Genomic DNA, 13,138 nt, shown 5'->3' with positions numbered 1-13,138 from the left:
CGCAGCGCTCAATCTCAGTCTTCCAAAGCCCGTGAAAAAACTGAGGCGGGAACTCCCTAAGCAAAACATTCAGGGGTGAGCTGCAATTGCCAAACCATTAGTGACTGATATTAACCAGTTCCCGACTGCTCTATAGCCGAAAGACGGCTACAGCGTGGTTGGCTACTTCTGGGAGGGCATCCTCCCAGAACCGCGCCCCCCAGCGGCACGCACTGCGCACAATCTGTGATCGCTGATCACTGGGTAAATAGGAAATCAAAGTTATCGGCAGTATTCTCCTCACGCTGACAGCGCGTGAGGAGAGGAGGGATGGTAAGCGGAATTTCTCAGAGGGACATCTACACTGGTCATCAGGGCACTGATCATCAGTGTCCTGGTAATTAGTGTAGCTCCATCAGTGCAGCCAATAGTGTCCATCTGTGCTGACAATCAGTGCCTCCCAACACTGCCCATCAGTGTGCCTATCAATGCCCATCTGGGCCACCTAACAGAGCCCATCAGTGTCGCCCCATCAATGTAGCCTATCAGTGCCCATCAGTGACTTATCAATGCCGCCTAACAGTGCCCATCAGTGAAGGAGCAAAATTACTTATTTAGAAAACTTTATAATAGAAACTAAGAAAAAACCTTTTTTTCAAAATTTTTGGTCTATTTTTAGTTTTGTTTAGCAAAAAATAAAAACCCCAGTGGTGATCAAATACCACCAAAAGAAAGCTCTATTTGTCTCAAAAATTTTTATAAAAATGTAGTTTGGGTACCGTGTTGCATGACTGCACAATTAATAAAGAATGGTGCAGCGCTAAAAATGATAAAATGAATAATTTCATCTACTAAATGCATGTATATAAGTGCGTTTTGTCAATGACACACAATGAGACAGCAATAATATTCTAAAAATAAGCAAATATAATAAGAGTGCAAATATCTATAGGAAACGCATAATCGTGACATGCGTGGTGATTGAAAAAAATGTCCAAAATTTCTTAAAACTTATGTAATCTTCAAGTGACTTCTATAAAGTCCCAGAATACTTATTCCGCTTGGTTGAGTGTGTAAATCAACATACAGAGTGCGCACTCACCGGAAGCGCTAATAAAAAGCGCGTTGTATCATATACTCCTGGACATGACCTGGTCCCTCAGGTGTAGTCAGGTATGCAGCCGGGGGTTAGATGGTCTTCCCAATGGTGCAAGGATTTGATGGCTAGTGCCAATAATTCAACCTTTTCAGGATGCTGGGATATTCACTGAAGATGGTACTAAGGGATTTAAAGTGCTCGATGCAGAGCAAACATTAGGGATATCCCATAGTGTAGTATTTTAAAAGATGCTTTATTAATGGTACTTAAAATATGATAAGAAGAACATGCAGAACTGCAGTATGAAATGACAAATGCCACAACATTAATCGCATAAGATACAGTTGTGTCCAAAATTATTCAACCCCCAATGCTGTAAAGGGGTTTAGGGACTATAGTGTACATTTGGAATTGTATTCAGAATCAAATCCTACAAGGACGTTGTAACTACCCAAATGCAACTAAAATGACATCAATTGTTTATGTAATACAGTAGTAAATGGTTCTTATGTGGTTTCTTCATTGCCACAATTATTCAACCCCTTAAAGACTACCACTCTGAAGAACAGAGGTTCATACAGGTGCTTTCCATCAGGTATTGAAAACACCTGTGGATGTCACCGAGCAGCAATCAAGCATAATAAGCACCAATTAGGCAGCTTTAAAATGACTGTGATACTCAGCTCCTTCTAGACATTTACTGGTGTGGTTACAAACATGGTGAAGGCAAGAGAATGGTCCAGGAAGACAAGAGAAGAGGTGATTTCTCTTCACAGGAAGGGCAATGGCTATAAGAAGATTGCAAAGATGTTAAACATACCAAGAGACACCTTAGGAAGCATCATTCGCAAATTCAAGGCAAAGGGCACTGTTGAAACGCTACCTGGTCGTGGCAGAAAGAAGATGCTGACTTCGACTGCTGTGCGCTACCTGAAGCGTAGAGTGGAGAGAAGTCCCCGTGTGACTGCTGAGGAACTGAGAAAAGATTTGTCAGATGTGGGTACAGAAGTTTCAGCCCAGACAATAAGACGCACACTGCGTAATGAAGGCCTCCGTGCCAGAACTCCCAGGCGTACCCCCTTGCTGTCTCCAAAGAATAAGAAGAGTCGACTGCAGTATGCCAAAAGCCATGTGGACAAACCACAAAAGTTGTGGGATAGTGTTCTGTGGACTGATGAAACAAAATTAGAACTGTTTGGGCCCATGGATCAACGCTATGTTTGGAGGAGGAAGAACAAGGCCTATGATGAAAAGAACACCTTGCCTACTGTGAAGCATGGTGGAGGGTCAATCATGCTTTGGGGCTGTTTTGCTTCTGCAGGTACAGGGAAGCTTCAGCGTGTGCAAGGTACCATGAATTCTCTTCAGTACCAGGAGATATTGGATGGAAACGTGATGCAGTCCGTCACACACCTGAGGCTTGGGAGACGTTGGACCTTTCAACAGGACAATGATCCCAAGCATACCTCCAAGTCCACTAGAGCATGGTTGCAGAGGAAAGGCTGGAACATTTTGGAGTGGCCATCGCAGTCACCAGACTTAAATCCGATTGAGAACCTCTGGTGGGACTTAAAGAAAGCAGTTGCAGTGCGCAAGCCTAAGAATGTGACTGAACTGGAGGCCTTTGCCCATGAAGAATGGGCGAAGATACCCGTAGATCGCTGCAAGACACTTGTGTCAAGCTATGCTTCACGTTTAAAAGCTGTTATAACTGTAAAAGGATGCTGTACTAAGTACTAAGATTGAATGTCACTTGGGGGTTGAATAAAACTGATAATGCTGTGAGCACAGAAAAGACATTTGTGGTTATTTCATTATAACTGTTATGTTATATTTGTCTGACCTACAAGTGCCTCTTTAATGTAAATGTAAGCAAGATGACTGAATGATCAAAAGCAATGTCAAACTGGCCAAAACACTCAATTTCAGTGGGGGTTGAATAATTTTGGACACAACTGTATATGCATGAACAACTGACCAGCTGGAACAATATAGTAATATTGACGTCAACGGCTTGCAAAGGGCTCCTCAACGCGTTTCGAACACAGCGTTCGTTGTCAAAAGGGGTATGCCTGTGTGCAGCCTGACGTCTTAGACCTGCTATTTATAGCCTCACATAATTTGAAAATGGCGCCAAAAACGCCAAAACACAATCGTGCGCCATCTTGCCGAAGTTCAATGCAAGTGCGCATGCGCAAACCCGCGAGTGCCATTTTCCCGTGGATCAATGTTACCATAATCTCTCACAAGACAGGTGTTATACTGCGCATGTGCGGGCGCCATTTTCCTGTAGTTAATAATGCAGGAGATAATGCCAAAAGCTACGTGGGGACATTCCTTTATATTTAGTAATATCAATGGCAAAAATGGAATTACAGGTGATTGTTCTGCCATAGAGGGCCCATATGTATGACATAAATGTTATAGACATTACAATTGTACCGTGGCAACAGGGCAATAGCGCACGCGCGTGCATCATTAGGAAGGGAATAAGTGGAGGAGAAATTCCGTCAAAAACATACTCGCACTGCGGGCGCCATTTTCCCTTCGTCTGAAATAAAGCAGTACTGACGGCTGTATATCATAGTTAAAAGTAGAGATGGACAGAGTTACAATATATAGGTTTGCGGTGCTTAGGCAATATAATGCTGATTGAATCAGCATTAAATATCCTATGTTAGATGCAGAAAATTCTGCATGACACACTTGTATAGTTAAAACAGGTTAAATTCTTTTTGTTTAATATACTTATATTTTCTGACATTATAAGGGTCGCATATAGACCATACAAACCATATGGTCTACATATTGAAAAGCCGTCTGAACTGCCAATTAACATAATAACAAAAAACAATATAGGATGGAAATATAATCTAAAACAAACACCATTGATAGGTGCATTTCCACGGTGAGAAAACACATGGTGGAAATGCATCCATAAATCAATATGACCGCGTTTCCTCAATAGAGTGTACATATGAATAAAATTAACAATATTAATAAAAAGTTATTGAAGAAATGTAAAGTATACCTAAAAAATGTGGTCCAATCACTAAAATCCAAACAGAATTGGTGCAAGATGGTCATATAGTCTAATGAAATCGAAAAAGTATATAGTATACACGGTGTGGGTGGGCTAAACCCTAACTATTATCAATGTAACAATTGAGATCAATATCTACATTGTGACCAACCGAGGTCAAAGTTCTCATCTTAAAGATCCACCTGGTCTCAGCCTATGAGACCAACCTAGTCTTGTTTGACCCCCACCAATGGTTGGTAATGGTTTCAATGCCCATGAGTTTAAGCGTCGAGGGGTCGCGGTTATGGTGATAACGAAAATGTTTAGACAGAGGGTGTTCCTTAAAGCCTTTTCTGATGTTATATACATGCTCTCTAAATCGATCCCTCAGGAGCCTGACAGTGCGTCCAATATACTGTCTCTTACATGGACATTCGAGAAGATAAACTGAATACTTGCTATTGCAAGATATGAAGGAAGTGATCTCATAGGTTTGTCCTGTACATGTGGATGCGAAAGTTTCTATCTTCTTGAGTTTCATTTTGCTTTGTTGACAGAGGACACATTTTTTGCAAGGGTAGAATCCCTTCATTTGTGAGAAAAAGGTGGAAGATAAAGGGGGATCTATACTATTGGGTGCTATCCTGTTCCGAAGGGTAGGAACTCTTCTGAAAACTATTTCAGGTCTATCCGGTAGTACTTTTGATAAAATGGGATCGGCCTTTAGAATGCCCCAATTTTTATTGATAATTTTGTTGACTGATTTATATTGGAGTGAAAAAGTGGTCACTAATGGACAAATTTTGCCCACTCTCTGGATTGTGGAATTGGATAACATAAGATCTCTGTTCATCTGATCGATTCAGAGAGCATGTATATAACATCAGAAAAGGCTTTAAGGACCACCCTCTGTCTAAACATTTGCATCATCACCATAACCGCGACCCCTCGACGCTTAAATTCATGGGCATTGAAACCATTACCAACCATTGGAGGGGGTCAAACAAGACTAGGTTGGTCTCACAGGCTGAGACCAGGTGGATCTTTAAGATGAGAACTTTGACCCCGGTTGGTCACAATGTAGATAATGATCTCAATTGTTACATTGATAATAGTTAGGGTTTAGCCCACCCACACCGTGTATACTATATACTTTTTCGATTTCATTAGACTATATGACCATCTTGCACCAATTCTGTTTGGATTTTAGTGATTGGACCACATTTTTTTTTTTGGTATACTTTACATTTCTTCAATAACTTTTTATTAATATTGTTAATTTTATTCATATGTACACTCTATTGAGGAAACGCGGTCATATTCATTTATGGATGCATTTCCACCATGTGTTTTCTCACCATGGATTATATTTCCATCACATATTGTTTTTTGTTGTTATGTTAATTGGCAGTTCAGACGGCTTTTCAATATGTAGACTATATGGTTTGTATGGTCTATATGCGACCCTTATAATTTCAGAAAATATAAGTATATTAAACAAAAAGAATTTAACCTGTTTTAAACTATACAAGTGTGACATGCAGAATTTTCTGCATCTAACATAGGATATTTAATGCTGATTCAATCAGCATTATATTGCCTAAGCACCGCAAACCTATATATTGTAATTCTGTCCATCTCTACTTTTAACTATGATATACTGCTTTATTTCAGATGTAGGGAAAATGGCGCCCGCAGTGCGAGTGTGTTTTGACGGAATTTCTCCTCCACTTATTCCCTTCCTAATGATGCACGCGCGTGCGCTATTGCCATGGTACATATTAAAATGTCAATAACATTTATGTCATACATATGGGCCCTGTATGGCAGAACAATCACCTGTAATTCCGTTTTTGCCATTGATATTACTAAATGTAAAGGAATGTTCCCACATAGCTTTTGGCATTATCTCCTGCATTAGTAACTACAGGAAAATGGAGCCCGCACATGCGCAGTATAACACCTGTCTTGTGAGAGATTATGGTAACATTGATCCACGGGAAAATGGCGCCTGCGGGTTCGCGCATGCGCACTGAAATTTGGCAAGATGGCGCACGATCGTGTTCTTTGGCGTTTTTGGCCATTTTCAAATTATGTGAGGCTATAAATAGCAGGTCTAAGACGTCAGGCTGCACACAGGCATACCCCTTTTGACAACGAACGCTGTGTTCGAAACGCGTTGAGGAGCCCTTTGCAAGCCGTTGACGTTAAGCCGTCGGATCACGGGGATCCGACGGCCACTATATTGTTCCAGCTGGTCAGTTGTTCATGCATATATCTTATGCGATTAATATTGTGGCATTTGTCATTTCATACAGCAGTTCTGCATGTTCTTCTTATCATATTTTAAGTACCATTAATAAAGCATCTTTTAAAATACTACACTATGAGATATCCCTAATGTTTGCTCTGCATCGAGCACTTTAAATCCCTTAGTACCATCTTCAGTGAATATCCCAGCATCCTGAAAAGGTTGAATTATTGGCACTAACCATCGACTCCTAGCACCATTGGGAAGACCAGCTAACCCCCGGCTGCATACCTGGAGGGACCAGGACATGTCCAGGAGTATATGATACAACGCGCTTTTTATTAACGCTTCCGGTGATTGCGCACTCTGTATGTTGATTAACACACTCACCCAAGCAGAATAAGTATTCAGGGACTTTATAGAAGTCACTTGAAGATTACATCAGTTTTAAGAAATTTTGGACATTTTTTTCAATCACCACGCATGTCACGATTATGCGTTTCCTATAGATATTTGAACTCTTATTTTATTATATTTGCTTATTTTTAGAATATTATTGCTGTCTCATTGTGTGTCATTGACAAAACGCACTTATCATATACATGCGTTTAGTAGATGAAATTATTCATTTTATCATTTTTAGCGCTGCACCATTCTTTATTGATTCATTTGAAGGCTTTTTGGTTTACCTTTTAGTGTGTTCAGCTGCTTATCACTGATTTTAATATTAGCGCTCGCTTCATCACCCTATTATGACTGCACAATTGTCATTCAAAAATATGAGAGCGCTGAAAGCTGAAAATTGGTCTGGGCAGGAAGGGGGTAAAAGTGCTCGGTAGGCAAGTGGTTAATGCTCAGAGGAGGAGAGAGTGGTGCAACACCCATAAATGATGGATTATCGATCAGTGGAAGACTGTACTATGGCCCGATGAATAGAGCTTTACATTGTTCCCAATCACTGGAAGTGTTTGCGTGTGACAAACAACATCCTAAGCTTATGACCAGGACTGTCCTGTGCCAAAGCATGGTGGCAGCACAATCATGGTTTGGGCAGCCATATCTTGGTATTCTGCAGGCCCCATCATAACTTTGAAAGGTAGAGTCACTGCCAGCGACTATGTAAAAAGTTTGGCCAACTATGTGCAGCTGACGGACCTCAATGACAGAGCCATTATGGTCGATTTTGGAGAACAAGATTTGGCTTGTTTTTCGCCTCTAGCATCTCTGCGAGAACTGGAAAGATTTTTGCATGAAGAATGGTATCATATTCAATTATCCACCATTCAAGACTTTATTTGTAAATTTTCAGAATTCAAGACATCCTGGATGCCAAAAGGTAGTTGAACACCATATTAGGTATAATTAGGTAAGGATTTCATTCTTTTTCCTGGTGTTTCCATAATTTTGTCCAACACCTGTACATGCCAGTCTACAGATGGTATAAAAATGACTTGCTTAAGGTTTTTCATTAACTCCTTGGCACTGAGCGCACGCAATTGTGTCCTCTCAGCATCTGGGCCCTGGCGCTGAGGGGCCGCATATTTGCGCACCCAATGTAAACAGAAGATGTGTCGAGAATGTGCGCCCTGCGAGCTCTTGGCACACTTACTGGTGCCTCACAGAAAGGTCCTGCTTTCCGATAATGGGACCGCCATGACATAACCCTAAACCCCGCCCCCTGGCATCACAAACCCCTTAAAGGGCCGGGAGGTGTCGGCATCAAGGGATTAAGGAGTTTTAGCAATACAAAAAGCCACCCTCTTGCTAAAAAGAATATAGTGCTGGTCACCTCTTTTTAGCACATAATTTCCCAAGCCATGTGAACATGCTGGTGTGTACCTCAAGATCCACTTACTCAAATTTTTAGTTTTCTGGTACACTTGAAGTTCATCAGCATGTTAAATACTTAACCAGCCCCCTTACATACTTTAAATTAAATGTATACCCCTTCTGCAGTTAGCATTTAAGGTGGCCAAACAAAGTTATGCCTACTGCCATGCCTACAGAAAAGCAGATGATCACATTTGAACACATAGCTGCAGTCTCACTGGATTACAGGAACCTGAAATGTATTTCAATGGGCCTGCCTGAAGTTAGATCAAGGATGTTCATAAAATGTTACTAAACCCACAACTGTAAAATCAGTCTGCATACGCAGTACAGCATGCTTGTTATACTCACTGTGGAACCTAAGGGGTTAATCATCTGCATTGTGTAAAAAGGCTATTTGATCCTGTTTTTTCTAGTCGCCTTCTTCTTCTGATCATCTTCTGATGGTACAGAGCTCTAAGAGTCACACTGCCCATGCTCAATTAAATGTGTAAGGCTAGAAAGTAGTTTTTTTCTTTGGAAGAGTGATTGTGATCAGCAAAGGGCCAATCAGCACTGTCCAGACAGACTGCCAGGGGTTATGCAGCCTCATAGGACAGTCAAAGCGGAATGAAAACTCCTCTTACAATCTTTAACCAGTGCTCAGCTGGACACTGATAGAAGTCACAAGATTGCTATATACTGCTGTTGAGAAAAGATATTTAGTCGTTTATATTTACTAAAATAATTGCATTTTCATGGTCTGGGTACTGTGGGAAACCAGATATAGTGAATGCAGGATTCTGGGTTTAGTAACACTTTAAGACATATTTACATCCCATGAAGTAATATTACATTGAATATCACACTAAAAGAGAATACATTTCAACTGAAGTTTAAAATGCCAAAACATCGCTAACTTATAAAGTTAACGTCATCTCAATTGAAAGGGGACATAAATTGAAAACCGCTGGGTTATAAAGTAGGTCCTTCTATTTCCTAGATAGCCACTAAACAAAACGGTCAAACCCCCTTCTTGATAAAATCTGAGACAGCTCATATCTTGTACCACATTTATTTGATGTACTGCTAGAATTTAGATTATACTGCAGAGTATCTCTTTTTTGTGCACCAATGCTTCCTAACAGATCACTTTGAAGAGGTTTTCATGTTTGATAAACAAGGCTCTTTGGCAAGAATAGGATCCAGAACACAGACTTGGAAAGTGTGATTAAGGGGTGACATTTGAAAAGCCTGGAATGCATACTTCAGCTCCAAAAAATTGTTTTTTCTTCTCCTTTCTCTCTTTTGAAGCATTACCTGCTCTGATAGACCTACCACGCACTTAGTACAAAAGAATAACTGTAGAGATGCTCTGTAAAGATCTCATGCATTATATCAGAATAATCTAATATGTATAAGTACATGCATGGTGCTAGATCCAGGTTCAAGGTAATGAATAACAATTTCTTATTCAAATGCCTAGACCTACATTCATCAGAGACCATGAAAACAGCAGGCTTAAGTGAGATCTTTGCAAAGTCAATGCTGACCGAGAGTATTGGTCCAATATGGACCCCATGTAAGTACACCATATACTTTTACCTGGAACCCCTTTTACCACAGACTTACAGTAAATTTAATTCCTGGTTGTGAAGATTTAGCTCCTGCTTGTTTAATCTCCAGTTTAGCCAACATGCAGCCTACACGCGTTGGAGAAAACATCAAATGGACAGCTGAATCTTCTTTAGGACGGAGTGTGAGTTCACGATTGCTTGTCAAACGCTCTTCTGAACCGAACTTACTTTGCAACTACAGGGGAGAAAAAAAATAATCATGAAGTTCATTATCAAGGCTAGTTTACACTTTACTAGGTTAATTTTACATGTCAAAGTAATCTGTGTGAAAAAATATTGCTGTGCCGAAGTGGTGCTTATCTCCATCATACTTTTCCTTTAGTTGGCATTTCTTACTTTAGAGACAAAAAAAAAAAAATCTGAACAAAGTTACATTGTATAATTTTTCAGTATATTGCTAGTATACAGTAACTTCCTAAAAACAAATTGTATACTGCCACGACAAGCCAAAAACGTAACAAAAATCAAAAGGCTCCTACACGTTGCACTTTGCAAATTGAAATAAATAAGGCATGCACAAATTTAGTGTGCAGCACTACAGTGCCTTGAAAAAGTAATCATACCCCTTGAAATTTCCCACATTTTGTCATGTTACAACCAAAAACGTAAATATATTTTATTGGGATTTTATGGAAGAGACCAACACAAAGTAGCACATAATTGTCAAGTGGAATGAAAATGATAAATGTTTTTAAAAAATGTGTTTACAAATAAATATCTGAAAAGTGTGGTGTGCACTTGTATTCAGCCCCCCTTTGCTCGGATACCCCTAACTAAAATCTAGTGGAACCAATTGCCTTCAGAAGTCACCTAATTAGTAAATAGTGTACACCTGTGTGTAATTTAATCTCAGTATAAATACAGCTGTTCTGTGAAGCCCTCACATTTGTTGGAGAATATTAGTGAACAAACAGCTTCACAAAGGCCAAGGAACACACCAGACAGGTCAGGGATAAAGTTGTGGAGAAGTTTAAAGCAGGGTTAGGTCATAAAAAAATCCCAAGCTTTGAACATCTCATGAAGCACTGTTCAATCCATCATCCAAAAATGGAAAGAGTATGGCACAAATGCAAAACTACCAAGACATGGCCGTCCACCTAAACTGAGAGGCTGAGCAAGGAGAGCAGTAATCAGAGCAGCCAAGAGGCCCATGGTAACTCTGGAGGAGCTGCAGAGATCCACAGCTCAGGTGAGAGAATCTGTCCACAGGACAACTATTAGTCATGCACTCCACAAATCTGGTCTTTATGGAAGAGTGGCAAGAAGAAAGCCATTGTTAAAAGAAAGCCATGAGAAGTCATGTTTGCAGTTTACAAGAAACCATGTGGGGGACACAAACGTGCACAAAGGTGTTCTGGTCAGATGAGGCCAAAATTGCATTTCTTGGCCTAAAAGCAAAACGCTGTGGGGCAGAAAAATAACACTACACATCACCCTGAACACACCCATCCCCACCGTGAAACACTGTGGGGATGCTTTTCTTCAGCAGGGACAGGGAAGCTAGTGAGAGTTGATGGTAAGATGGATGGAGCCAAATACAGGGCAATCTTAGAAGAAAAGCTGTTAGAGTCTACAAAAGACTTAAGATTGGGGCGGAGGTACACCTTCCAGCAGGACAACAACCCTAAACATACAGCCAGAGCTAAAATGGAATGGTTTCGATCAAAGCATATTCATGTGTTAGAATGGCCCAGTCAAAGTCCAGACCTAAATCCAATTGAGAATCTGTGGTAATACTTGAAAATTGCTGTTCACAGCTGCTCGCCATCTAATCTGACAGAGCTTGCACTATTTTGCAAGGAAGATTGGGCAAAAATGTCACTCTCTAGATGTGTAAAGCTGGTAGAGACATACCCAATACCCGAATACAAATGCACGCCACACTTTCCAGATATTTATTTGTAAAACAATTTAGAAAACCATTTTCCTTCTACCTCACAATTATGTGCCACTTTTTGTTGGTCTGGCACATAAAATCCCAATAAAATACATTTAAGTTTTTTGTTGTAACATGACAAAATGTGGAAAATTTTCAGGGGTATGAATACATTTTCAAGACACTGTATATGGCTAAAGTGTGTTTATTTAGTAGAAATGTCAAATATGTATGTTGATAAACCATTAATTAATACATCTATGGGATACTTTAACATGAATGCTGAGAATAAAGAGGTTGATCTGAAATACAACATGAAAACCAACAGTCTCAAAATGACAGCTTTCCACTCACAACCATTTCTATGTTGGTAGTGGATTGTCCCAAAAATTAAAAGAGAAATATAGAAATATGAAAGTTTAAGTGTTGGCCTCATTATGAAAAAGCTGCATGCCTTGCTGTCTCTGGTATTAATGTTTCCTAGTCACTACCTGGGAATAGGCATATAAAAAGTCTAAATATCTAATCTGCATACATGTTAGAACAATGTACAGCCACACAAGATTCTTTGTTCAGCCGATGTATGCAGTCACTATTAAACATGGACTAAAACCTTATTAGGCCCAAATAGCAGTGCAGTGTGGTATCATCTACATTGCAACAAAAGTTCTGAAAAACATTACAATGTATCCCTTATTTGCAATTCATGTGCTAGTCTGATGTTTACAAATCATGCATGGTGACTGTTGCTTCCAGGCATACTGTGTGACAAAGGTGTCCTTTTATCATGCAGCGGTAAATGACCGCTGCTTAGTTCTCCGGTATTCTCAGAGGAGAGAGTTCTCTGAATGTCTTTTTATGAAGTGGTGTAGATCACTTCTCCGAATGAAGGGAGAAGCGATCTACAAATGCTTTGAACGCTGGCAAACGGCTGCTTTTACTATAATCTCGCGAGATCAGTCAAACACAGTTTACTAAGCAGGGGTAAATTATCGCTGCTTCGTTTGCAGTTCCTCCGATTCTCCAGCTCTGGGCTGGAGAGTCTGGATGGAGAACACAGATTGCCAGTGAAGGGCTAACATCGATCCTTCATATTCTGGCCATCTGTGTGCTAAGATGATCAGTGGAGAACATGTTCTTTGCTGATCATCTGTTTCCTAAACCACTAATGAACGGAGATCAGCAACAATCCTCAGGATAGCTGCTGATCTGTTTCATAAAAGGACACCAAAATACATTAAAGTGGAATTCTATTTAAAAATGAAAAACTACCCCTTTATAATAATATGTAAAACCTATAAATTATGCATTATTGTAACTGCTGAATATTTGGTTAGAAACAGTCTAATCCAGCCATTCAATTCTCCTGTGCTTCAACAACAGTATGCTTGTTCAGCCGAATATGGCAGCTCACAGGCACTTTTCTGGTACCATTGTCTGCGCGAGTTAACACAGCACAGCCCTA

At 40.1% G+C, this 13,138-nt stretch overlaps 1 protein-coding gene across 2 annotated transcripts in view; it reads right to left on the bottom strand.

The window, feature by feature from the left end:
- The window catches only part of CEP192 (centrosomal protein 192), a 317,843-nt gene that overhangs the window by 80,249 nt on the left and 224,456 nt on the right, over window positions 1–13,138 (bottom strand). For both annotated transcript variants that reach the window (XM_089671050.1, XM_089671051.1), the window contains exon 33: window positions 9,793–9,972. In XM_089671050.1, coding sequence (XP_089527176.1) covers window positions 9,793–9,972 — 180 coding nt within the window. The remainder of the gene's footprint in view (window positions 1–9,792; window positions 9,973–13,138) is intronic.

The sequence above is a fragment of the Staurois parvus genome, unplaced genomic scaffold (assembly GCF_062004578.1).
Source record: "Staurois parvus isolate SC_StPar_1 unplaced genomic scaffold, SC_StPar_1.0 ptg000097l, whole genome shotgun sequence".
Classification (NCBI taxonomy): Eukaryota; Metazoa; Chordata; class Amphibia; order Anura; family Ranidae; genus Staurois; species Staurois parvus.
Note: the sequence above shows the minus strand (reverse complement) of the source record. Positions and strands in the feature narration are given on the sequence as shown.